At 38.8% G+C, this 24796-nt stretch overlaps 1 protein-coding gene across 1 annotated transcript; it reads right to left on the bottom strand.

The window, feature by feature from the left end:
* Positions 1-355: 355 nt before the first annotated feature.
* Positions 356-15796, bottom strand: LOC106928193 (sodium-dependent neutral amino acid transporter SLC6A17-like). The gene is made up of 11 exons (XM_088005602.1): positions 15010-15796; positions 12376-12533; positions 10027-10153; positions 8580-8761; positions 8383-8493; positions 8072-8313; positions 6992-7188; positions 6724-6912; positions 6314-6473; positions 5318-5480; positions 356-3546 (listed from the first exon to the last, which is right to left on the bottom strand). The coding sequence occupies exons 1-11, from the start codon at positions 15290-15292 to the stop codon at positions 3130-3132; spliced, it is 2229 nt and encodes a 742-aa protein (XP_087861728.1). The 5' UTR covers positions 15293-15796; the 3' UTR covers positions 356-3129.
* Between the last annotated feature and the right edge of the window lie 9000 nt (positions 15797-24796).

The following is a 24796-nucleotide window of genomic DNA, read 5'->3' as shown; positions in this document are numbered from 1 at the left end:
CGTGAATATTGGTCGGGACATGTCCCTACCGTCCCTACCCAAACCTACGCCCATGAGTCAGGCTAAAGAGAAGCATTGAATACGGAGCTAAGTGGTAAAGACCCTACGTGCAATACTCTGAAGAGCCGCTGGGTGTCAGAAAAGAGCCGTCGACGTGACTTTTTAAGCATTGGAGGCGTAAAAACAAAACGTATTTCTGAAGTTGCTGTCCTTCCAGTTTCCTGCCGGTGTATTGAATAACACGTGGTCAAAATGTGTGTTAAATTAATAGCAGCCGTTCTGGATGGTGCATGTTTACTAAGATAACCGAGGGGGAATTCACAGTGTCCTTCTCCATCAGCACCAAGTACTTTACTTTTCTTTATGTTTTTTTTTTATTTTTTGCCAAATTAGTCTGAATGAGAATATGAGTAAAGAGTTAGCACAGTGGGAGATGTATGTACGTATATGAATTTGCAGACCGTTTTCTTCAAAGTCACTTAAAAAAAAGAGGAAATAATAATGCAGTTAATATCAAAAACCCTGTGCTGTTACCTGTTGGTCTAAGCTCTGCCCCATTACGTCTAATTTAGCTAATTTGCACACTAAATGCATAAATAGTTTTACTTTTCTCAAATTAATTCATCTATGCTTAACTTGAATTTGTTTGACAGCAACAACAAGAATAATCTTGTTAATATAATTGTAAATTCAGGCAGTAAGGAGTTAAGCTTAAAGAACGTTGACAGGAACATTAGCCAGCATGTTTCCTCACTCCTACTCCAAAGGCTTCTTCGCTACTGAGATAATTGAGTTAAAATTTAGAAATGACTTAATTTTTTGAGACTATTTGACTGCTTGCGTGGCTGAAACCCTGTGGGCAAGTGGTGAATATCGGTGCCTCACACCTCAACAGCATTAATAACCAGCAGCATTTTCAGAGCTAATAACAACAAGCAACACCAAAAATAACACAGACAAATGCTTAAATACATGGAAGCCTCAAACAAAATGAAAATATATATTACATGTTCTCTTCTTTGTTCATCGTCGCTCAAATATAACAGCAAATATACAGCATAATAAAATAAATAGTCCATTTATAATTTAACACCTGTGCTTTGAATATTGCAATAGAAAAATAAATAAATGTGCAACATGAACTAAGATGTGCTTTATTTTAGCAATTAATTTATCAGTGTGTAGAAAAAAATAAAAAGATTTAACATCAGTACAACTGTACCTAAATTTAATTATACTAAACAGGTTTAGTTTTCTACAAATATACAGAAGACTGCATGTTGGTGCTTGTAATGGCTGTGCAGCTGAACTGTCTAAGGCTTTCTGCAGTGCATACTATTAACTGTGTTATTTGGGCTTTAACGTAGCAGGTTCCTCTGTCATTTGGTCCATTTTTGTCAATATTATTCATTATGATTCGTCATTTTTAGTTTGTGCTTTTATTTTTCTGTTCACATTCGGCCTCTGTGCTGTTTGGGACGTACAGGACTTTCCACAAATACTGGCCTGCCTGGAAAACACGAGTATTACAGCCTTATAATAAGGCAACCTCTGTAATACTATTTATTTGTACCTGATGTTTCACTAAGGTTGTTCTGCATTTAGTTAATTCCTTTAATTTTAGTTTATTAGTTTTTTCTTGTATTCTGCTCTCTGTATGTTGGTTTAGAGTCATATCCTGTGCTTAGTAGATCACTTTGTGCTCTTATTCAGCTTCCTGTGTTTATTTCTGTATTCATTAGTCACATTCCCTCAGTTTATATAACCAGGTTTTACTCTCAGATGCATCACATTCTCCTGATTCGTCACACCTGGTTTTGACGTCATTCATTAACCCTCCAGGGTGAAAAACCTCTCAGATCTCTTGATTCCCATCATGTTTTTGCTGCTTTCACTCTGTTTTTTTTTTGGTTCTCTTGTTTTTAAAATATTTTCTTTAATTAACTCAATAACCATCACTGTGTTGCTGCCACTTTGAGGTTTGCATTTGGGTCCAACTACAAATCTCAACACTTCTGTGTCATGTCAAATTTATATCGAAATTAAAGTTTTTAGACACTTTGATCAATACATTTATTGCAAAAAACACTATTTTATTAAAAACAATTATTTTCTAGTGGTAAAGTTTTTGCGCACAGTCAATAAGTTTACAGGAACTGAAGAATTATTTTGTCAAAGATTTTTTTTTTAGTAAAATCAAGCTGCTACAATAGAGATTTAAACATTTTGTAGCTTTTCACACATCGTTACCAGGGAAGCCAGGAAGTGGAAAGGAAGATGTTAGTTATAGGAGTACATTTTGAATTGTGCATCTTTGTACCAATAAAACAATTACAATCTGTGATTTACTTGTGCACATAAACTGTAAAAATACATGTGTTTTTGTAGCATCAATCAAACAGATTTGACTTCAGATTAGCAGGAACATCTTGTGCCTTCCACACATATGAAACATACCATGCAGGTATGTGTTCCAGTCTCAAGATGAAATAAAACCAATAAAATAAACTTTTACATGTGAGGCTCACATTTTTTGCCTGAATTCAAGTGTTTTGTTTTCACTCTTTGGTGGAGAATCTAAAACGATTAACTTCTACATAACGTGTGTGTGTGTGTGTGTGTGTGTGAGATGGAGAATGACATTGGTGCTTTAATCTCCACATAGTAAAATCTACAGGCTTCTATAACTAGCTGTACATCAATATTTACAGACTGAACAAAGATCGCTACATAAAATCCTGAAGGTGGTTAACTTTGGGTCTGAATGAAACAGATTTGTACATCTTTACAGCAGCCTTATACAAATATCACACAGAAACACATTCAGAAAACTAAATGTAGTTTTTTTTTAGATGTTTTTTGTGTGTGTTCATTTCAGAGTCACTGCATATTGGACTAACAATACCTTGTTTTACCCAGTGTATGGCTTCGATCTGATCACAAAAAGCCAAAAAAAAAAACAACCAACAACTGTGTTTTGAAGCGTGTACTCTACAGAAAAACTAGGCAACCACTTAAATTTTCTGTGTTGTACACACTTCAAAACATTGTCTTGAAGGTTTTGTAATATCAGCAGGGAAAAGGCTGGAAACTAAACTGCATGTTGGATTGGTTTTAGTAAGAGGAAAGTCAAGAGTCTGACTCTGGTGTGAGAGGTGTGAGAGGTGTGGGCGGCGTTGTTGGTGTCGTGGGACTTATCGCAGCGTTTTGGTAGCTCGTGCCGTAGCAGACGTTTGGAGACAGAGAGTTGGGATCCACAGATTTGTTCCCTGCAGGAGTGACGTAGGGTTTGCGGGCCACGCCTGACAACGGCGTGTCGCCGGGCTTGGCCCCGAGGATGAATCTGGCCTCGTCCTGCTCCTCAAGGTTGGAGATGTCTTTCATCATGGTTTTACGGTAGGAGACAGACAGCTTGTTGGAGCCGTCTGACATCAAGTTGAAGTGGCGTGCGATGAAGACGATTGGGAGAGGAAGCATGGCCACTACGATGAGAGCGAAGCACATGGCCAGAGCCCAGGGAGGGTAACTCTGGAAACGTTCCTGAGCCTGTAGGGATGGACATGTACAGCTTAAAGCAAACACAAAAAGAAATATTTACACTTCTAAAGGTGGAACAGATTCACTTAGTGTCAAATTCCTAAAACTTTTCTCAGTTTATTAATTTACAGCCTCTTACTACAACGTATTTTTGGGATAGACTCAAAAAGTAGCACGTAATTGTACAAAAAGGAAGCATACTTTTCAAAAATCTTTTGCAAATAAAAATCTGTCAAGTTATTGGTTACCAAATCATTTCAGTTTGTTTCTGTCACACTGATCTATGATAAAGTTCCTCCAGAGTGCTATAGAAAGCACTCCCAGTGCAGATCCAGCTACGCTCCAATAAAAAAATCAATCCTGCTCATTGATCTGCTCATCCATGTTTATTGTTCTCCTCTATTAACTCTTTCTATTCTTAACATCCATTTCATGAATAATTTCTTACTCTTCCTCCTTCTCAAATGATAATTTTGGCTGGTTTGGCCATACGCAACTCTGCTAGATTCTCATCTCCTTTCAGTTTTCCATCTGGGATTTCTGCCATTAAACTGGAATCAGCAAATAGAAAGCGAAGTTGTAAAGAATGCCATTGATTTTCTGCGTAGCTTTAGAATTACAGTCTGCCTGCAGTTTTAGCAACAGCAGCGAAGGAAGTGAACGACTGTTCAGTCTGTTTTCGAGCACAGACACATTGAATTAACACCAATATAATTGTGTAAAATTTAAAAATTCAACAGAGTCCACGCCTCCAGGAAGCAAATGTTTCACAATAGCCAAGAGCACAGACTCTATTTATGAAGAAAAGCATAAAACAAGGGGCTGGTTTTTGCCAGGAAATGTCTTGGCAAGTTCTATCAATGACATTCAGTTCCTCATTTGGGGCCTTCCTGAGTCTTCTTCCTGAAGCCACCAGTCAGAAGACTCCAACGAGATTAATTAGCTTGAAGATACTTGGACTTTGTGTTTGTATGAAAGTCTCACCTGCTTCAAACTTTCACAGAACAGCTAAACAACAACAACAATTAACAGCTTGAGGAACTTCTCTCACTATTGCTGAGGCACCAAACACCAAACCACAGCAACCAACAAAAAGCATGACTGGAGTCTAATAACACAAGTAGTTTTCTTACTGTTGGTGATCTATGGAGCAAAAACCTTTTGTCAACCATTATCGATGAAGCAGCTTTGGCCTCTTAATAGAGATTTTCTTGGGTTGGAAACAGAAACACATGGTCACAAAGTGGTTGTTGTAGGTCAATGGTCCCCAAAGTCGGTCCTGGAGGCACCGGCATCCTGCATGTTTTAGTTCTCTGCCTGGTTTAGCACACCTGGATCCAATGATGGCTCATTAGGAGGCTAAGAAGAACATTGACCTGCTGAAAAGGTTGTTGCCACCAACAGGGAGAGAACTAAAACATGCAGGACGCCGGCCCTTGAGGACCAACTTTGGACACCCCTGATGTAGGTGGTGAGGATGGATGTGGTCAGACGCAGGTGAGGTGCAAAAATGAGTTTAATGACATCCAAAGATACACAAAGCCAGGAACCAAAGGTGAGCAACACGAACTCTAGAAGGCCACAGTGGTACGATGACAGCACAAGTCTTGACAAGATGGCAAGTGACAAAAGAGCAGGATCGGACCGGGAACAGGGAACACAGGTGAACTTTAATACGTGATGGATTAATCAGAGAAAGAGAGACAGCTGGGACAACACAGGGGCTAAATTAGCTGAAAGAACTGACAGAAAACCCAAACCACCACACATATGAACTGACCAGGTCTTGAACCCAGGCGTTGTATCCAGGTGGGCTGATGGCCATCTCTATGACTGTGGCCGAGATGAGGACGATGAGACAAAGAGGAGAGACGTACTTCCACAGGTAAAAGTAGATTATAGACGGTCGAAAACCCAACATGTCCTCCAGGTCTTGCATGAAGCTGAAAAAAGATGGCAGCAACATTTACACAAGACAAAATAGTAGCAGACACACAAAATGACTTCAAAAACATTATGACCCTTTTTCCACATTCTTCCATATAATAACAAGCGTCTTAAAGTATTTTTTATATATATATTGCAAAGCACTTTGTTGTTGGAAATTTGCTATATAAATAATTTTGACCTTGAACTTAAATCTGCTTGCATTGGAAGTTTTCATAAAATACTGACACAAAGTGGAGCATCATTTTAAAGGTTATTACAAATAAAATCAGAAAAATACCTGAAAAATATAAATCTTATAAAATAAATAGCTCAAATAAAATAAAAAATAGGCAATGAGAAAATACTACAAAAACAGATTATTGGTGACAGTGACCATCTAGACAAGGATATTTTTACATATTTGCCCTTGTAAAAAAACCTCGTGCACATTCAGACTGGATGGTCAACAGAATTTTTAAAGCTTTACCAAAGATTATAAACTGGATTTAGGTCTGGGCTTTGACTAGGCTCTCCCACTGACTGTCTGGTCAGGGTTGTTGTCATGTTAGAAGGTAAAAGTCAAAGCCTCTAAATGGTTTTCTTTCTGGATTATCCTGTATTTACCTCCATCAAACTGCACTTCAGGGGATCCAAGTAAGGATTCATAAAATTACTGAATTTCATTTCTAAAAAAATAAATAAATTTATGTCATTATTATGCTATACTTTGTGATAAAATCCTAAAAGCATACTTTTAACATTTTGGCTGACACTTAACCTTAAGTCAGTCAGTGTGCATAAATACTTTTGTGAAGCAGTTTCTATAGTAACACACTCGCAGCCTTACCGTTTGGTGCCGTAAATCCAAGCGACAGAGACATTTTCCAGGATCACTACAACAGTGAGGGGCAAACCAGCTGAGTAATCGTCAAACATGGTGACGAAATAATTTCCTGAACGCTGAACAAACAACAGCCCACAGAGGAAGGCCACGATGCAGCAGCCCACTGAAAAAACACACAGACAAGAGGAAACGTTAGAGCTATTCTGAGAGGAATATGGAAAAATATCAACACTGTTTTCCAGCCCATTACTGGTTCCAGATCCTATTAATGCTTTGCCATTCAATACCCGTGAAGCGTTGATACAAAGCTTAATGCAGGCTATTCCCGGATGTATTTTAATAAATCATAAGTGCTGAGTTCAGAGTTTGTGAGGGAGTCGGGACAGGAAGTTGGTGGGGAGAGCTGGGAGTACCTGTGAAAAGCTCTTTCTGAACTTTGTAGGCGTCAAGGACGGGTGTGGTGATGCCAGTCATGGTGCCAATCATGCTGCCCAAGCCGAGGTTGATTAGCATGAAAAAGAACATTACAGACCAGAACGGGGATGCTGGGAAATGGGTCATGGCCTCCGTGAAGGCGATGAAGGCCAGACCGGTGCCCTGAACTGCCTACAGAGAGACGATCCAGGCAATGAGATGCGGTTCGTGCTGAAGGTCAGCTGATTGTCGACGTGTCACAAACACTCGCCTTGTTGAGCTCGTCCTCCAGCAGGCAGGGCTCCAGACCCAGCTGGGCAAAGCCGTCCTCCTTTACCGTCCTGATGATGCTGTACACGTCAGCGTAGTCTGATGGGGTGAGATGGGAAAAGTTCACGTGAGGAGGAATGAGATCGTGACTCAGGACGTTGGAGTTGAGGTATCCCAGGATCTTTTCTCCATTTCTACAGACATTAAAAAGTAGAAAGGTCATATAGCAAACACACAGCTAATGACAGATATGAAGCTCAACAAGAACAAGCCACACCTGGACAGAAAATGGGTTTTCAGCTTGAGCTGTACAAGAAATAAGGTCACAGTGACAGTCACTCAGAGTTCTGAATATTTGCTTATTCTGTTCTATTTACACTTAATAATCTACTTCAGCTTTAGATTTTATACCAAACAAGAGTAAATCTTTGATGAAGTCTTAGAAAAACTATTATTGATAGTTTTTCTAAGACTTCATTATATTTATAAAGCATTTTAAAGACAAGGATAATGGATTTATTTACAAGTAATGGATGAGTATTACTTTTCTATTCTTATACAATCTTTTCTGAACATTTTTTTCCATACTGTGCTATTTGAGCAGCATGGATTGATGTTGAACTGGGAAACATAGAAAAGTTTTGCTAAATTGCTGGCATTTCAATTACGTGCGCTGTTGCTTGTGTATTTTGTTAAAATATACATTGATATATTGCTTGATATGTGCATTGTTGGGCTGCATTGTTGCTTTACTTGGTGTATTTTTATTTATTTGTGTATTATTGAATGGTGTGGTGCGATATGGTCAGAAGTACAGTGCAAGTGTATTCTCCTCCACTTCGTAAACATTTATTTATCAAAAACATTTTTGTGTTCAATTCAGCGTGAAGCACAAACACAATTCTATTTTTTTTAGTTTCTACAAATAAGTAGCCAACCAGGATACTGCAACAGCAGACTGAAAATTAGTTAGCTTAAGCAGCTAAGTAATGTTGGGAAATCAGACCAAAATGTTTTTATGTGACGTAATCCGAACATTGTGTTCATATTACGGGTTTTTATTTCACTTGGACTTACTCTGCGACACATTTCTCATTCATGATGTTGGCCTTGAAGCCCAGCACGGCGAACACCACCAGCGTGGCCAGAATCGAGGTGAAGAAGTTGATGAAGGAGACGAGCACGGCGTCGAAGTGGCAGTTGTTGTCAATTTTGTTGTAACTGGAGAAAGCTATGACGCCTCCGAAGCCCAAACCCAGAGCAAAGAACACCTGGGTGGCCGCTTCCCTCCAAATCTGCGGCTCCAGCATCTTCTCCAGCTGAGAGACGAGGGGGGATCATTAGGAGCTGCTTGACTGGTGGAGGTAGCATCATGTAATCAGGCTCACCTTTGGAGTAAACATGTGAGCGATCCCATCTACTGATCCTTTTAGCATTAAACCTCTGACCAGGAAGCAGAAGAGCACCACATAGGGGAAAAGAGAGCTGAAGTACATCACCTGCAGAAGAAAAAAGAAAAATGCAAAAAGGACTTTTAGAAATGGAAAACACTTAAATTCTCTAATGTTTTCTCCATCCCCACTACCTTCCCAGAAGAGGCGATTCCTTTAATGACAGCAAGGCAGACAATTATCCAGGCCACCAGCAGAGATAAGGTCATTTTGATGTTGAGGCCGCCGCTCTCTGCAATGGTGCTGGTCGTGTTCAGAGTTTGCCGGTACCAGAAATATGTAGTGGCTGAGCTTTTGTCACACTCCGGCTCTACAACTGGAAAGAGAGAATGGGAAATTATAAAAGCTATTTGGAAAAGAAGCGGGTGCGGAAATAGAAGACGATTTGTTTCCGATGAAAAGAGCCGAGGAGGGAACGCACAATTGGAAATATATTGTAGCTGGGAATGTTTGCTCATGTTTCAATTTACGCCTCTCAGAGATACACAAGGTCATCTGTGGCTTAACATGCAGAGCATGAACCGTCAGAGATTGCTTTCATTCCACACACATATTTATTTTTTCCTATAATAATAAAATGAATTTGCAGTATTGTCCAAATACATCTGTGCAAAAGCAAGTAAATATGTCCTTTATAGATGAATATAGTGTTTCTAAAACAAGAGTCTTGTTAGGTTTTTGAGAAAACCTAGCTAGCTTTTAGATTTAGCTAAAAGCTAGTTTTAGCTTTTAAGCTAACAAGGGGAATGCATCACATAACTATTGTCTGATTTTTCTTCTTCAAAAACAGTGATGTGCACATTGAACTGAGTTTGTTGTGGTTGCAGAACCCACATTTATTTTTGTCCACACTGACTGGATCCAGTGCATATAAATAAAATTCACGTTGACGTTGGCGTAGGCGCTACATAGTGGAGTGTGGGTGCAATGTATAAATTTTACTCAAGGGCTGGATACAAAATTGCACTGAAATGAGACAAATCTAATGCAACATTTAAAAAAAATTGAGAAAACCTAATTATCAGCTTTTGTTGCTAGCTGTAGCTTGCTGAGCAGAATTATCTCACGTTTCCATTTTGAAACTTAAATATGATTAAGTTGGGTGTGGAGTCATTATAATGTGCAACTATATTTCCGTCTTTTAAAAATCTCAATATTTCACCATTTAAAGTTTTGAATATTAGACAATAATTTGACTGCCTTCTCTTCTGCACTGACTAGTCCATTCCTAATTTCTGAACAACATCTTTCTATACAGCAACCACGTAATAACTGGCTTTACAGAGGTCACTCTCAGTGCCATTTGGTTTACTTTGGTAATAAAATTTCAAAGGCAGTTATTATCCTTGTCAGAATTTTCTCTCCAGCCCAGACATGACAATTTGATCATAAAATCCCTATTTTGTGCTAAATATTGGAAGTCGTGTGATCTTGTTAACGGCACTGCTTTTGCTTCTTCGGTTTTTGCTCTGCTTCTGCTGTGTTGACCTTCAAAACCCTTTTATATCAGTGAAATATATATACACATATATATGTGTGTGTGTGTGTGTGTGTTTTAATGTGAGATTTGACGTCACTCACTGGCTATTGTCCCATTCTTTCTAATCGGACAGTCGCTCCACGGCAGAGGGAACTGGAAGGACTGGAAAAAGTAGAAGATGCTCCAACCAATGATGACGTTGTAGTAGAGACCCACAAAACCACAAACCTGACAGACAGACAGATAGATAGATAGATAGATAGATAGATAGATAGATAGATAGATAGATAGATATTCAACATTTTAATGCAGAATAACATCTGTGCAATGCAAGAACAGCATTCAGATGAGGCAGGAGGATGTTCTGTAAATGTCCCAAGTTGCTGCCAGTCTTCTTTACAGTCTTTCCAGCAAGGACATTCAGACTCTAAATAAGGTTGGGGAAAGCATGAATAATTAAAGTCTTCTCTTTTCAGCAGTGATCTTCTCTGAGGTATTTATAGCCACAACTTCCCTGCCAGTTGTGCTTCTCTGAATAAAGGCTGCCTTGCATTCTCAAACACATGAGTGACGTCCACAAACCACAGAGGGAGCACACATACGCACAAACACATGCAGGTATGTTAACTGTCTCTGGCAGCTGTGCACACTGTTGGTTTTCTGTCAGTCAGTTTCATATTTTAATCGTCTGGACTGGTTTCACTTAACGTGTGTAATTTGTCAAAAATTAATCAGTTGAGTTTACCGCCTTCCTCATAAGTTAACAGCAAAATTTTGTAGAGAGCATACAGCAGTAAAACTGGTAGACCAAATGTGCTGGAGCTCCAACTGGGTTGCTAGGTAACGTGGCAGGGCTCTGCCAAGGTTGCTAGGTAACATGGCAGGGCTCTGCTAGGTTGCTAGGTAACGGCGCAGTGCCCCTTGACTTAACAATAGAGAGGTTTCTGAAACAGCTCATTTTCCGGACATCAAAAAACATGAACTTATTTCCAAAGCAGCCGGGTGTTTGTTAATCGTTAAGGTTGTTTTTAGAAGTAGCTGAAACTGAAATGGAAGTATAAAAACATGCAAAATGTGAATTTTTTTGTATAAAAAAGTCCCCTTTAAGAACCACCTACACTTTGTTTTTATACATAAATAATATAAAAATACAATCCATTGTTATAAATGACCTTCAGAAACCGCTGAAATGGTAAATAGAGAAATGTTCTCTTATTAGCTGCACATTATCTTGATGTTTCTAATATTTAGCATGCCAACTAAGGCTCATTATGTCAGAGATGTAGCTCTTAAATGTCATTTTCCAAAATTTTGAGCATGATCTCTCCATGTTCTGGGTAACTGATGACTTTAAATTTTCCTTATGTGTTTGCTCTGTGTGTCTCTGCGTTGTGATGGACGGTCATCCTGTTTGCTCGTATGTCCAGCCGAGAAGAGCTGAGACAATATTTCATCTTCCTAATCTCTCACAATTTTGAGTTTTTACCTTATTTTTTATTGCCTTATAATCCTTCCAGGACTGATGGTGCAGCTGTTTGCTCCAGATAAGCAAACAACCGAGACTCCAGCTTTAACTCAGCTGCTCACGCATGCTGATGATCTGTGATTAAAGCATTTTGTTTGCAGTGTGACGACCCCTGCAGGTCTTTTTGTGCTCGGGTTGGGATTTCTCCTTTGTTCTGCAGCGCTGGTTACTGTGATAGAGAACACCTGGGGAGCTGGTGAGTCCCTCGGCAATTTAAAGCAGACAAAATTCACAATATCTGACTTAAGTGAAGGCACACATGTTACAATTGAAAGCATATATCTGCGTACTCCAAATAAAAAGACATAGGCATATTTTTTCTCACTAACTGAAGTTAAATCAGACCAAACTTTTCTTGTTTTATGTCAGTTTGAATTACCAATACTTATAGAGAGAGCATTTTTTGTACGCTCTCCAATTAAGCACACTGCATGCCACTGATTGGACTGCTCTTCACACCACACTACAAGCTTTGACCTTTAACTTTAATTTGAAAAATTAAAGATTTTTTTTCCCTTCTTGAGGCTTTGAAGTGGTTCATAGTGGCAGCTCCACGCTCTTACCTTCCCCTTGAACTAAGAAAAGCAGTGAAGGAATGTTTTCCACCAAATGGTCTTTATTTTATTTATTTGAAAACTAAATAATCGGTTATGGTTTTCTTCAATAATTTCATGTCTGGTTGCATAAAGCCTTCTGTCTTTTATACCTTGGCTGTAAGTATAATAATGCTTACTGATGCAGAAAAGGGACATGCTCATAAATCACACAGAGCTTTGTCTTGTTATACTTTCACAACTGCACATTCAGCATTTTGTTCCTCTTCAGGATTTAAGAGCTGATATGAAAACATGAACTCCCAAATCCTTATCATACGTGCATCTGAATTATTCACTGTTAAGGAGAAAAACAAAAAAAACATGGGTACCATCAGACTTGACATCCCAATCCCACCGAGACGCGGACAGACGTAGTTCCAGACTCCGATGCTCCCACGTCTTATCTTCTGACCCACAGCCAGCTCCAGGAAGAAGAGCGGGATGCCGATGATGAGGAGGAGGATGAAATAAGGGACCAGATATGCACCTGAAAGACAGAAAAATGGGTTTTAAAAAATATTTATTCATTAAATTTCCCTGTTTGCTTCCTTGAATAGGTTAGGATGGATCCTAACCCGTTTTGTGACAAATAAAACATGTTTGTCACATTTCTTGTAAAAAATCATTTAGCCTGGTCAGTTCTGCCTATTTTGAGCTCAGAATAAGATGTTTTAAGGCCTCCTGTCACTTTAAATCCTATTAAGTTGCTGCCCATGCTCCCCAACTCACGGCTGCAAACAAACACGCAAGTATACAAATGTACATATTTGAAAAACAGAAATAGGAGCGCCTGCGCAACCAACAAGAATTCAACAACTGACTTCTAGATGGTAAGTCAATAACAAAACACTTGTCTTTTCCAGCAGCCATTATACAGTGCATACAGCAGTAAATTCAGCTGACCAAATGGACTGGAGCTCTGCTTGGGTTGCTAGGTGATAGGTTGGGCTCGCCTGAGGTTGCTAGGTAACGGTTCAGTGCCTGCTGATTTTGATGGAGGTTTTTGAAAGGCCAAATTTTTTAGACATCAAAAATCTTTAACTTTTTGTCATGAAACAGCTGAGTAATTTTTGTTAGTGCCCAGGTTGTGTTTAGAAGGAGCTGAGGCCCAAATAGAAGCATAAAAATGTGTAAAATGTGAAATTTACATAATAGGTCCTCTTCTGAATCTAACTGAATACATTTCCTCATCCTGAATTTAAAACAGAGTCACCCCCAAACCTCCCCACAGATGTTTTGCACAACACAAGAAGTCAAACATGAAGAGAATTAAGAAACAAAATGATGGACAATGAGAGGGGGGGGAAAGCACGATGGGAGCCCACACAGCAATAACTCTAAGATAACTCCGTCTGTAATTTGTTGGTAATTGGCTGACAGACAGTAAATTACACGTGAAAAATGGCAGCCAGCCAAGACTCCCAACCAGAGCGCTTTGAGGAAATAAATTGAGCCTACAGGCAATAAACTGTTTGCTTTGATAGTAAATCAGGCAGAAGCAGCAGAGCTGAAAACAGTCGGGACAATTACAGCATCATCCCGTCGGTCCATCACGACAAGATGTCGCTCCTGATAGTGAAAATACCCAGTTCATGCCTCCGGTTGCATACATGCATCGCAGACAAAGTAAACCCGATAAAGTTACAGCGACACGTTTCCTCCAGCTCCTGTTTGCAGGAGGATTGGTTCAGCCCAGCCCGGCCCGCCTGCCAGCTGTAGTAATCAATAGTGCGGCTATATTTAGACCTTTTCAGCACAATGCAGCTGCTCTCTTGGCATGTTCTGCTCTGAATGAGAGCGATGAGCCGCTTTTGATGGCTGAGCTCTGAGGTGAACTGCTGAATGACTTTCTTCAGCTTCACAGAGGAGCCAAGAAGCTAAGTAGCATAAATCTGCAAATTATCTACATTTTAACATGAATATTGCGTCAAAATATGACTTCCTTATGGATTGTTACAAGCAGTCAACGTAGTTTTCCTAAAGAATTGAAGTCTCAAACTCAAACTCCAATCCAAAGATAATTATTTTATCAGACAGATTTGGAGGAACAGAACAAGAAAACTTAAATCAACATCACATCTTCCACACATGAAGAGCTGTACTGCTCACTCGCCTGTTTTGATTTGTTTCTCTGCACGTCTGCAGACCAACGTCTTCAGGCATTGCTGAAGTTTGAAATATGCTCTCATGTTGGCAATTAGAGGTTTATGCTCTGATGCCTCTTTGTAATTGACTTGCATTGTCATTTGCAGCTGCTCTGCATTGAATTTCATGACACATGTGACTTATACACAGAGCATCTGGAAAGTATTCACAGCACTTCACTTTTTCCACATTTTGCTGTGCATTTATGTTAAATATTCAATAAAATACTCCTAATTGTCTTTAGTTTTGTTTGTGCGTGGTTGGTAGTTAGCTTATGAATTAAAATTGGTGTCTAAACATGACTTTCTAGATAAGAGTCAGATAATTACCAAAATGTTTATAACAGGTTAAAAAGGTTTTATTTCACATTATAAAACTGGGTTAGATGGACGACCTTGGCCACTTTAACAATGGCATATTTTTATTTATAAGGACATATTAGAACTTCTTCCTTCGTATTTGTTTGCGAATATGAAGGAGGATGTTCTCTACATTGTGAAAACTTATTTATAATTTCTGTGACTAAAATCTGAACTGAACTTGGAAAGAAACGTTTTCAGTTTCCTGCTCCATTTTCTTGCAGAAAATCACGGACCTAAAGCAGCTGCTGTCACTAAATGTCTCAAGGTTTCGCTTACTGATTTTGAGAAGAAATCATCTGTCTGTAAATGTTTCACACAACAAATCTCTGAGTTAATTTATTAATCGCAGCGTTACCGTTTAATCCTGGTCAAATAAAGGTTAAGAAAGAAACGTAAAATCCTCCTTCCTCTGTGCTTCCTGTGATTCATTGTGTCAAACATCTTCACCCTGCTCACCTCCTCCGTTCTTCTGGCAGAGGTACGGGAATCGCCAGACGTTTCCGAGCCCCACGGAGAAGCCCACCTGGGCCAGGATGTACTGCAGCTTGCTGTTCCACGCCGGCCGGCCGTCGCTCTCGGGAACTTCTATCTGAGGGATCTTCTTCCCTGCGGCCGCTCCCACATTCAGGGAGCTGCTCTTGTAGTCGAGAGGCTCCTCGTGGGCGAGCAGGTCGGCCACCGACTCCGTGACGTGCTCATGGCTCTGCTCGCGCTGCACCACCTTGCTGGTCTTAGGCATCAGGGAGGCTGGGGGGTTCGGGAAGGGGAGCGGGTATGGACAGAGAGAGAAAGAAGAAAAAGAAAAGAGGACAGAGAGGTAGCGACTGAGAGGAGGAGAGAGATTACTGACAGGAGAGGAGCGGGGAGAAGAGATGAATGGATGAAGCTATGAGGAAGAGCCTGAAGGGTCCTGTACTTGGTTCCAGTTCTGCATTTGGAGAATCAAAAACACAAAATGGGTGACAAAGTTAAGAGCAAACATAGCGGACAGATGTACAAATTCACCAAAAAAAAAAACAACAAATAACTTTTATGCTTATTCTACCTTAGCGTGGTCTTTATGACTTCAATTAGCTGCTACACTGTGAAACATTTGAGCCACATTTAGTTTGTCTACCGTCTTCTGCTCTTTAAGTCAAATAAATTTATCGAGTTTTAGATTTTGAACCTAAATGTTTGAGTTTGTGAAATTTAAACCTACAGGTTTTAGGTTGGCAATTAAAAAAATTAAAAAGGAAAAAGACAGGAGTAGGAACTGTTTCCCAGAATGCTTAGCGTCTTGTTTTTGAATCCTGAGCATCTGCCTGCTTTATTAAGGCAGATGCTTATTTTAATGCAATTCTCAGATATTTTGCTCATGTAGTTTGAAATAAGAATTTAAATCATTCTAAAGTAAAATAAGTAGTTATTTTAATTTCATATTGTGAGTGAAAATAATAGAGGTTATATGTTATTTGGTTTAAATTGCAGCATTCAGTTAAAACTCACAATTCAAAGATTAATGAACAAAGTTTAGACAACTTGTCTCTCGTTGTTAAATCAGCTTCATGAACTTTAATTTCTGAGTTGAAGGAAAATCAAATTTCTTGTTGACTGAATTTGCATTTTCAAGGCAGCAGATGGACTTTCATTTTCAAGTTAAATCACCTCCAAATGTTTTACACTGGTTGTGCTAATGGTTCTCTGGAGTCATGAACTCGGTTCAGGCTACTTCTTCCTCTTATGTAACGGTTTTGCTCCCAAAGTTTCCAATCCTGAAAATTGTTCTGTTTAATTTCCCTGCTTTGAAAAGCTTAGCTCCAGCGATGCTTTTTTCGCTCTGCAAATCCTCTAATCCTCTAAAGCATCGCAGTAACATGCATCCCGGCCCCTTTTTTCAGGGAACGTCATGCAAAAGTAGTGGAGGAGGTAAACACGATGCTTTGGATGCAGAACCCTGTGTTTTCCTGATCCTCATCACATGCTCCTCTGCTGGTAAATCACCAGCTTCTCTGTTTAAAAAAGAAACATCTGGAGCAAAACTGTAAACGTTGCACGATGTTTCATCAAAAGAAAAGAATGAAGGTAAAAATCTGCCGTGATTAAGATTTAATTCTGCCATGAATTTTTCACTACTCAAAGCTTTTACAACAACAGAACTCAATGTGAATCCCACATCCTGCTTCCCAAAACAAAAAATAAAATCAGAAATTAAAATATGATTCTGTAACAGAATCACCCACTTCCCCCTGAAATCAATTTCAGTTTTACCTTCACTTTGTATTTCATTGCTGTTTGCTCCTCTACGTTTCTTTGAGTTTGTATTTTTATCATTTTTGTTCACTTTTATTTTTTTTAGCATAGTCACAAATCTATTGAGCCATATATTCTCCATTTCGGCAGGTTTGGTCTTCCATAGATTTAAGAGGCAGACCTGAAATGCCCCACAAACCCTCTGAGCAGGAAGTCACATATTTGCAATGTGTTGTTCTTTATAAAAACAGATTTCCTTTTTCCCCATGTGAAGATGAGCTGCTGATGCAATAATCCACAAGTCGTGGTAATCCTGGGCGCATTAACCGGAGCCCCTCCTCCCCTGCGCTGCTTTATGACTTGTCATTCATTCCCACTCTACAGTACACAAGACACGTAATGTGAGCTGCATCATCCTTTCAGCTCCAGGAACACATCAGCTCACAGAACCAATAATCCTGCTGGAAAATGAAACAAATCGACCCAGAATGTAAATGAACTCGAAGCCTCAGAGCGGCCGAGAAAGGAGTTCCTCCTTACTCCTCCTTCGCTGTTTCTTAGCTTGTCCTTGAAACATGCAGACATTTTTTGATGCTTTTTCGTGTACAAATCCAAAGTTTCCATAAGTTAGACCAAAGAGGAAGAGAAACTTCTCATGCTTTGATCTAAACGTCTCCCACAGTCACATTATTTTTGCAGCCCTTATTTTATTTTATTTTTATTTTATTTTTTCAAAGATTACTCTTGCATTTAACTCCGTCTATTTTCAAATAAACTCTAACCAGCTTCTCCACCCACATCATTATGCTGCCACTACCATGTTCCTGCATGGTGTTGGTGTTAGGGCTGAAATGATTCATCAGATTCATCGGGATGAATCGATTATTGAAATAATCGCCAACTAATTTAGTAATTGATTAATCGTTAACTAAAGTATGCGAAAGGCTAAATAAACAAAACACAACAACATATTCAGAGGGATAATTCAACCAAAACTGTATAAAAACAAAATTAAATTCAAAATAAATAAACAACACCTTCGACTGTTAAAATGCTTTATCCAAAACTCCTGAAGTGCCATAATTGTTGTGCCACCTAGCTCAAATTAACTAAATTAATCATATGTTATTGAATTTTAGTCAATAAAATGTGAACATTTAAAAAAAATATTTATTGAAAATATAATTAAAATATTTATAATTTATATTATTTAGTGCATTTTTAATGTACTTTTAATATCGTATAAAAAAGATTAAGTGGTTAAATGGAGAATAGGTAGAATGTACCAATTTTTAAAATCTACTTGATCATCAGAATAATCGATATGATAATTGATTAGCTGGCGCGTTCAGCAGCTTTATTTTTCCTGCTCTGTAGAGTGAATAGTTGTCAGCAGGTTCAACCTGGGCTGTGGGTTTATTTCAAGAGTCTGTTCCACTTTTTCCGTGTTTAAATGATGGATTTATGTATTTGGATTATTTGTGGTTCTTGTTTTCTGTCACATAATGACTTTCCTCTTAGTTCTTTTATTCTTTTGTTTGGTTCCTTGCGCATTGTTTTAGTTTTGTGCCCTATTTGATCCCTCTAACTTGATTTTTAACTAATTAGTCAATGTCCTTCAGCTCCCCTATGTCTCACTTGATTAGCATCATGTAGTTCAATTAAAAAAATACTTTATTAATCCCAGAAGGAAATGAAATGTAGCTCATGTTATTCAAATTATTGAAAGAGTTGATAGCTGTGGAGAAGAAGGATCTTTGTTGTTTCTTGCCATTTTGGTTTATTCTGTCCTTCTGTATTCTGTTATATTAGCTTCATTATTTTCTTTCACTTGTCGTTTCTCTGAGCCTAATATTTGTTTGTTTCTCTCCTCTCAGCCTGTCAGTCTGCTCCTCTTCCCAGCTGTTTTCCATTTCCTGATTTCCCTCTTATCTTGAATGACAATCAAATCTCCTCAAATGGAGTTTATGAATCTTTCTGCTGGTGATTTTGTCTCTTTTTAAAAATGAAAGTGTTTATTCCTCATCACTAAACACGACAGTTATTTCTCCATCAGGACAACAACAGCTTCAGTCACCAGACTTGGAGAGAAATCTTCATCTCATCCAAATTAAATTTTGCTATCACATATCAATAACATCCAGTAGGACGAGTGATAATTGGCAGCTTTCAGACAGGATCACGAAACCTGATCTGTTGTTTTGACAAAAAAGTGCAGACAACCAAAGGAGGTTTCTTTTTAACTTATTTTATAGGGATTAAGAGCAGGACAATTTTAATTCTTTGAGTTTTCTGCTCCTTATCAAATACAGAAAAAATAAAATAAAATAAAAAATGTGTTTTTTTTTTCCCCTATCAGGTGTTTTATTTCAGCATGTACACAGATCAGATTTAGGAATCTGATCTGTGTATCAGGGCTGCACCAAGCTTGACAGAGGCCGATAAAATAACTTCATTTGGAAACACGAAACTTTATTGGAAATTATGGGAATTTTAGGGAACTTATTGGGAATTAACTGGAAAACATTAGACATAAATATTTTATCTTGTCATGGCCAGACAACAATGCCAAAAACAATTAATATTCACAAGATTTATCCAGTAGTTTAGTCAAAACAAACTGCAGCAATTAGATTTAAATATGTGGCCTCAGTTTTGCAGGTTTGCGTGGTGATGAACACGGTGCATGTAGGAGGCGTGGCCTCAAGACCCCTGCAGTGAGCAGAGTGCTGGGTGAATGTGACTGACCGTGTTCTGGCATTAAATCTGGTTTCATTTTAGTCAATATTATACAAAATACATTTCACTTAACCATATTTAAGATCCCCTGGCTTGTACAGCCAAATTTGAATGTTTATTGTCCATTATCATTCTGTGTTTATTCCTGTTTAATTTATGCCAGCTCCCATAAATTCTTGTTCATTCCCAAGGAAAACTTCCAAATTTGAAAAGTGCAAATCTCCTCTGTGAGTATTTCTCAGTCTCTGAACTAGTTTACGTTAATCATCGACTCACTTTACGATGATAAAGTCTGCCTCACCAGAGGCTTTGGAACGTGCAGAATAAAGGCATTTATCCTGAATCTGGATCACAGCGAAACTACTTCAAATCAGAGCCGAGCAGACTCCTGAACGACCTTAAAAGCGTCACACCGGAGCCCCGCTGAGCAGAGCAGCTGGCACATGTGCTGCTGCTGCTGCTGCTGCTGGTGATGATATGTTTGCTCCTCATGAGGGATGCATCGACTTCCAAACACATCCAAGGTCAAGCACGATTGTTTCCTGACCTCCGCCTAACAAGCAGCGCGTTTTACTCTTCAAGACGCTCAAATTTAGACAACTTAGTAAGATTTAAACATCAAAGTTTCTCTGCCATTTTAATGCAGGATGCACAAGAATTTCCCAACTGCGCCGAGAAGGCACCTCAACTTCTGCAGTGAACCGGTCATGTGTAAAATTAGCCCTGCTTACCGTATGGGTATTTTTTGCAGCGACGTCCTCCGATTAAAATGAACGCGGTTGTCGGATGATATACGGAGAGACAAATGAGCATATCCACGGAGCAGATTGGGTGAGTGTTTGGTCCAGACTGAGCGGGTACGGACGGAGCATCACATGCTGAGCATCTGAACATCTGACAGGGCAGGGAGGAGAGTCCGGAGCGCACCGTGACGCACGAAGACCGCTCATTATCCGCGCTGACGGACCGACACCTGCCGCTCCCTCCCGCACTGGTTATCTGGACTCCAGCTCATCCATCCGAAGGGGCGAAACTACGAGGGTAAATAAAGAAAGTGAGCGTTGTCTTGTTGGATTATTCGGATTGGTTGGAATCTGAGGAATTTGACAGAAACTTTCACCTGTGTTGGAAAATAATCACTCCTGGTAAACTTAGTAAAGAGCTCTTTACTGTCTTCTGATGGTAGAAATTTAAAATAAATAAACCGTTTTTTTTTTACTCATACAGTGGTATAATAAATTCGGGTTATGAGTTTCAACAGAATTTTGGCTCAATTTAACCCAACCTTTGGTTTGGATAGGCCTGTGGGCTCCACAAAACATGTTCAACACATTATGCACAACTATAGAATTTATATCTTGGTAAATCAGCAACAAAACACTTGTCTTTTCCAGCAGCCATTGTGCATGCAGCGGTAAAAACAGCGACACATTCGTGCTGGTGCTTCCGGTTGACGGGCTGGTCTTGGCTGGGGTTGCTAGGTAAATGGGTGGCTTAACAAATGGGATGATTTTGAAACAACTCGTTTTTCAGATACCAGAAATTATAAATACATGGTCAAAAAACAGCTGGGTGAGTTTTTAAAGCACTTTGGGTGTTTTTAGAAGGAACTGAGACCAAATGTGAATGTAAAAACGGTCCTTTAAAACTAACACAACATGTCATAAGAAGAGCTTCATGCCTGTGATCAGACATGATGTTGGGAGGATGATGGTGGCATCAGGACCTGGGAAGCATTCCCTAACCAATCTCTAGTAGAAAAATATGAAGGAGAAATAAGGGTTTTTGAGAGGTCTAGTTAAAGTCCAAACCTAAATCCAAGCCAGAGTTTTGCAGCAGGACCTTAAACAGGCTATGTAGCTGATTTAAAACCATTCTGGAGAGACAACCGAGTCATAACAGATACTCTTTGTAAATTATCTCATGTGCTCAAAGTTTTTATGACCCAGGATCGGACAACCGGCTGTCAGGCTGAAGGGCAGCTACACCTATCGTCAGGTTGGTTTGAATAGAGTTTTATGAGGATTTCTTTGAATCCAGTCAGAACCAGGAAATGTAGCTTTGAAGACAGAACCCAGGAAAATGTCAAACTACTGTAAAGCTGAAGGCAGCCTCCAGATAATCCAGTTTGTTGATCAAGCTGTGGGTGTCTGCAGTCGGACTGGGCGGTCTCTGCTCTATTAAGACCTTGGCACGTCTGCAGCAGACACGGACCCCCGTGGGACCATAAATCACACCCAACACAATATTTTTTAGCCCCGCAGAGATCGAGGAGGAAGATAGTATCGAGTGGCCATTTTTCATCTTCACCTGATAGATTTGTGCTCCCCACATGTCCGCCTCCCTGGCTGTTGTAGTAAAATGTGTTTCATCAATTGAGGTTTATGTCTGAATATCGAACAAATACACCAGACTGAGTCTAAATTAGGCTGTAAACATGATTAAAACAAGCATCTGTTTGGTTTAAAATGTGTGTTTCTGTGCTTTAGTGCGTTAAATCCATGTCAGGCTGAAAGGAAAACATCCTGAAACCTTTATCACAGCCACACTTTGCTCTGTGACTCTGTTAATGCTCCTCGTTGAAGCGGCCAGGAGCCACAGCATCCCCAGGATCGTATGTCTCATTTCTCCGTTGTCTTCTAGGGCCTTGTGATAAATCACTTCACTGCGATTGGCTGCTGAGGTTTCGCTAGCATCCAGGATGGAGATTGTTTTACATCTTTTAAGAAGCAAATGTTACAAAGACATCTCCTCTTTCCACTGCAGCTCATCTCTTGGATCAGAAGGTTCTCCAGGGTGAGCTCTGCAGCGTTAGATAGAAATAACCTTTATGGTCCCACAGTGGGGAAACACGGTTGACACAGCTGCAACTTAACAGAGGCAGGAACATGAATATTCACTCAAATATAAAAAAATAAGAATAACAAACTGCATAGTAGGGATACATTTGCAACATAAGAATAGCACGGTCAGATTAAAAGTAATGAGAAGCTGTTAATTTAGAGAAGAAAAATGTGCAGAATATGCATGAATACATGCAACATTTACTCAAGTAAGACCAGAACTACTTCAACACAGTTTTACTGAAGTAAAATGAAAAACATCCATCTAAGAAATTACTCAAAGGTAACAAAGTAACTGGTAGAAAGGCGACTTTAGTACTAAGTAGAGCATTAAAAATAATTTTATATTTAAAAGTGACATTATCAGATGAACCAAAATCTGAAGATATGTGGACATTTTAGTAGATTAAAGACCAACATTAAAATAATTAATATAAATAAAATTATTACAAAATGAGGCAAAAGAATCTTTTTTTTTTCAATGTAAAACTTTAATAAAAACTGTAGGTGTGTTTCTGTGTCTGCTGAGGTTTTGGTTAAAACAAGTTTGATCTTCATTCAGTGAATTTACCAACAACGAGTATCCAGAAATTTTACTCCAGTCAGAATGGCAATACTTCGTGATAAAATTACTCAAGTAAAAGTAAAAAGTACAGCATAGTAAAAATACTCAAAAGTATTTACATCCTTTAGTATTTACAACTGGCTTTCAGGAAACTTTTAGGTTCCTCTCTCTTCCAGCTCACCTGAATCAGATGAATAGTTCATTAACATGATGCAAAGTTTGTCCGACCTGGAATTTTATCTTTAAGTTTCTGCAGATTAATTTTGTGTGACATATTTTCTGTTTTCCTTTAGCAGATTATAAGTTGTACCTAGAAATGTTTGTTTTGTTTGATGCACCTTTGTGCTCTTTTGTTCAGAAGACTGAGAGATTCTCTAACAAAGCAAGAAAATAAAATGATTGGTGCTCTTATGTGGGCTTAAATTAACTCTAATTGGACTTCAAGGGGCTGACTGGCCTTAATATTAATTAAGACTTACTAAGGTCTCAGCAATTGAGGGTTTCTGATTGCTCCTTGTTTTCTTTTTTCTATTTTTACAACTCCCTTTTTAGTTTTGGTGGTTTAAAAAGCCACGTATTTATTTTAATCTTTCTTTATTGTGTTGGTCTGCATACAACACATTTATTTTAATCACAGCATTAACTGAACTGTCTGCAGGCAATGAAATAGACAAATGCCAGAGGAGGTTGAAGACTTTATTAAGAAATGAATTTACAGTGAATTAATGCTCATTGTTTCCCGTAAAGCACCCTTGACAAAGAGCACATTCACAGCTGCTGCTGCAGGGCATCTGCTAATTAGACAGCAGAGATAAACGCAAATATTTGATTCAGCAGAACTGCAGGCTGGTGGGACCGTTCTGTCGCTTTCCTCCGACTGGCAAAACTACATCTTAGTTAAAAATTATGAAGCATTATTTGTCGTCTAATGCTGTCATGCTCAACCTCACTGAGTGAAAACATTTTTTAAGTAAACCACCAGATGATAAAGGTTAGGACTTTTTATATTCCCCCCACTTGAAGTGATTCTCCACTTCCATTTTAGTTATTTTATTTCAATCGCTCATTAGGAAAACTTCATGGAACAACTAAAAGACGTCGTGAATGAAAAGGAGCAGAAATACGTATAAACTTGCACCTATTCACATAAAAAGGATATTATATTCATCTCAGGAGACAATTAATCTTATTTCAAATACGCAAAAAACACAACAAAACATCATTTTATTCAAGTTTGTTTTTCATTTCACATTTTAACCCTTACAAAAGAGAGAACAGTTTACATTTTTTTGTTTTTAGAGATTTTGATATACCAGATCAAAGTAGTTCTTTATTTTGAAATACAAGGTTTGAAAAAGACGGTTTGCGATTTTTTAAATCTACAATGTTTTGAGGTTTATCTTGCATCCAAACCTTGGACTCATGCACTCATCTCTTCATGTATTATGGAATCAAACCTTCTGGTAAACTTAACTCTGGGTATTTTTCCAACAAAACTACTGGAAAACAGCTGGCTGAGTTCAAAATAACAAACATTTAGAAAACGTAGAAAGGCTATAAATGCTATTAATTCTGCAGAAGTTTGGCTGTAACGGTTTTTAAACATTTCATTATGTAGAATGAAAAGTAGGCGTTGCCAGGATGCTTTGCTTTGTAATCCACGGCTGCCATCTTCTCATCGGTGGACATGACCTTTCCACTAGGACAATCACTCTGCTTGCATGTCAACAAACCCAGCATATAAAAAAAAATTTAACCAGCAAAGCTTGTGTGGCAGAATTTCAAGTTTTGATTTCATTTGCAGCTCTCTGAGCTTTTATGTTGGATTTTCATTCTGATTTTGTTCTGTTCACTTGAGAATCTC

The sequence above is a fragment of the Poecilia mexicana genome, unplaced genomic scaffold, assembly GCF_051168715.1.
Source record: "Poecilia mexicana isolate PSO_F unplaced genomic scaffold, ASM5116871v1 scaffold_5, whole genome shotgun sequence".
NCBI classification, from domain to species: Eukaryota; Metazoa; Chordata; class Actinopteri; order Cyprinodontiformes; family Poeciliidae; genus Poecilia; species Poecilia mexicana.
The sequence above is the reverse complement of the archived record's forward strand: the minus strand, read 5'-3'. Positions and strand labels throughout refer to the sequence as shown.

Bases quoted from the DNA above. Each gene is read 5' to 3' on its own strand.
- LOC106928193 (XM_088005602.1), bottom strand. From the start codon at position 15,292: ATGCCTAAGACCAGCAAGGTGGTGCAGCGCGAGCAGAGCCATGAGCAC. The intron at 8,494-8,579 runs GTAGTGGGGATG...TTTCTTCTGCAG, and splicing joins GAATCGCCTCTTCTGGGAAG to GTGATGTACTTCAGCTCTCT. The intron at 3,547-5,317 runs GTCAGTTCATAT...CCATCCCTACAG, and splicing joins ACGCCTGGGTTCAAGACCTG to GCTCAGGAACGTTTCCAGAG.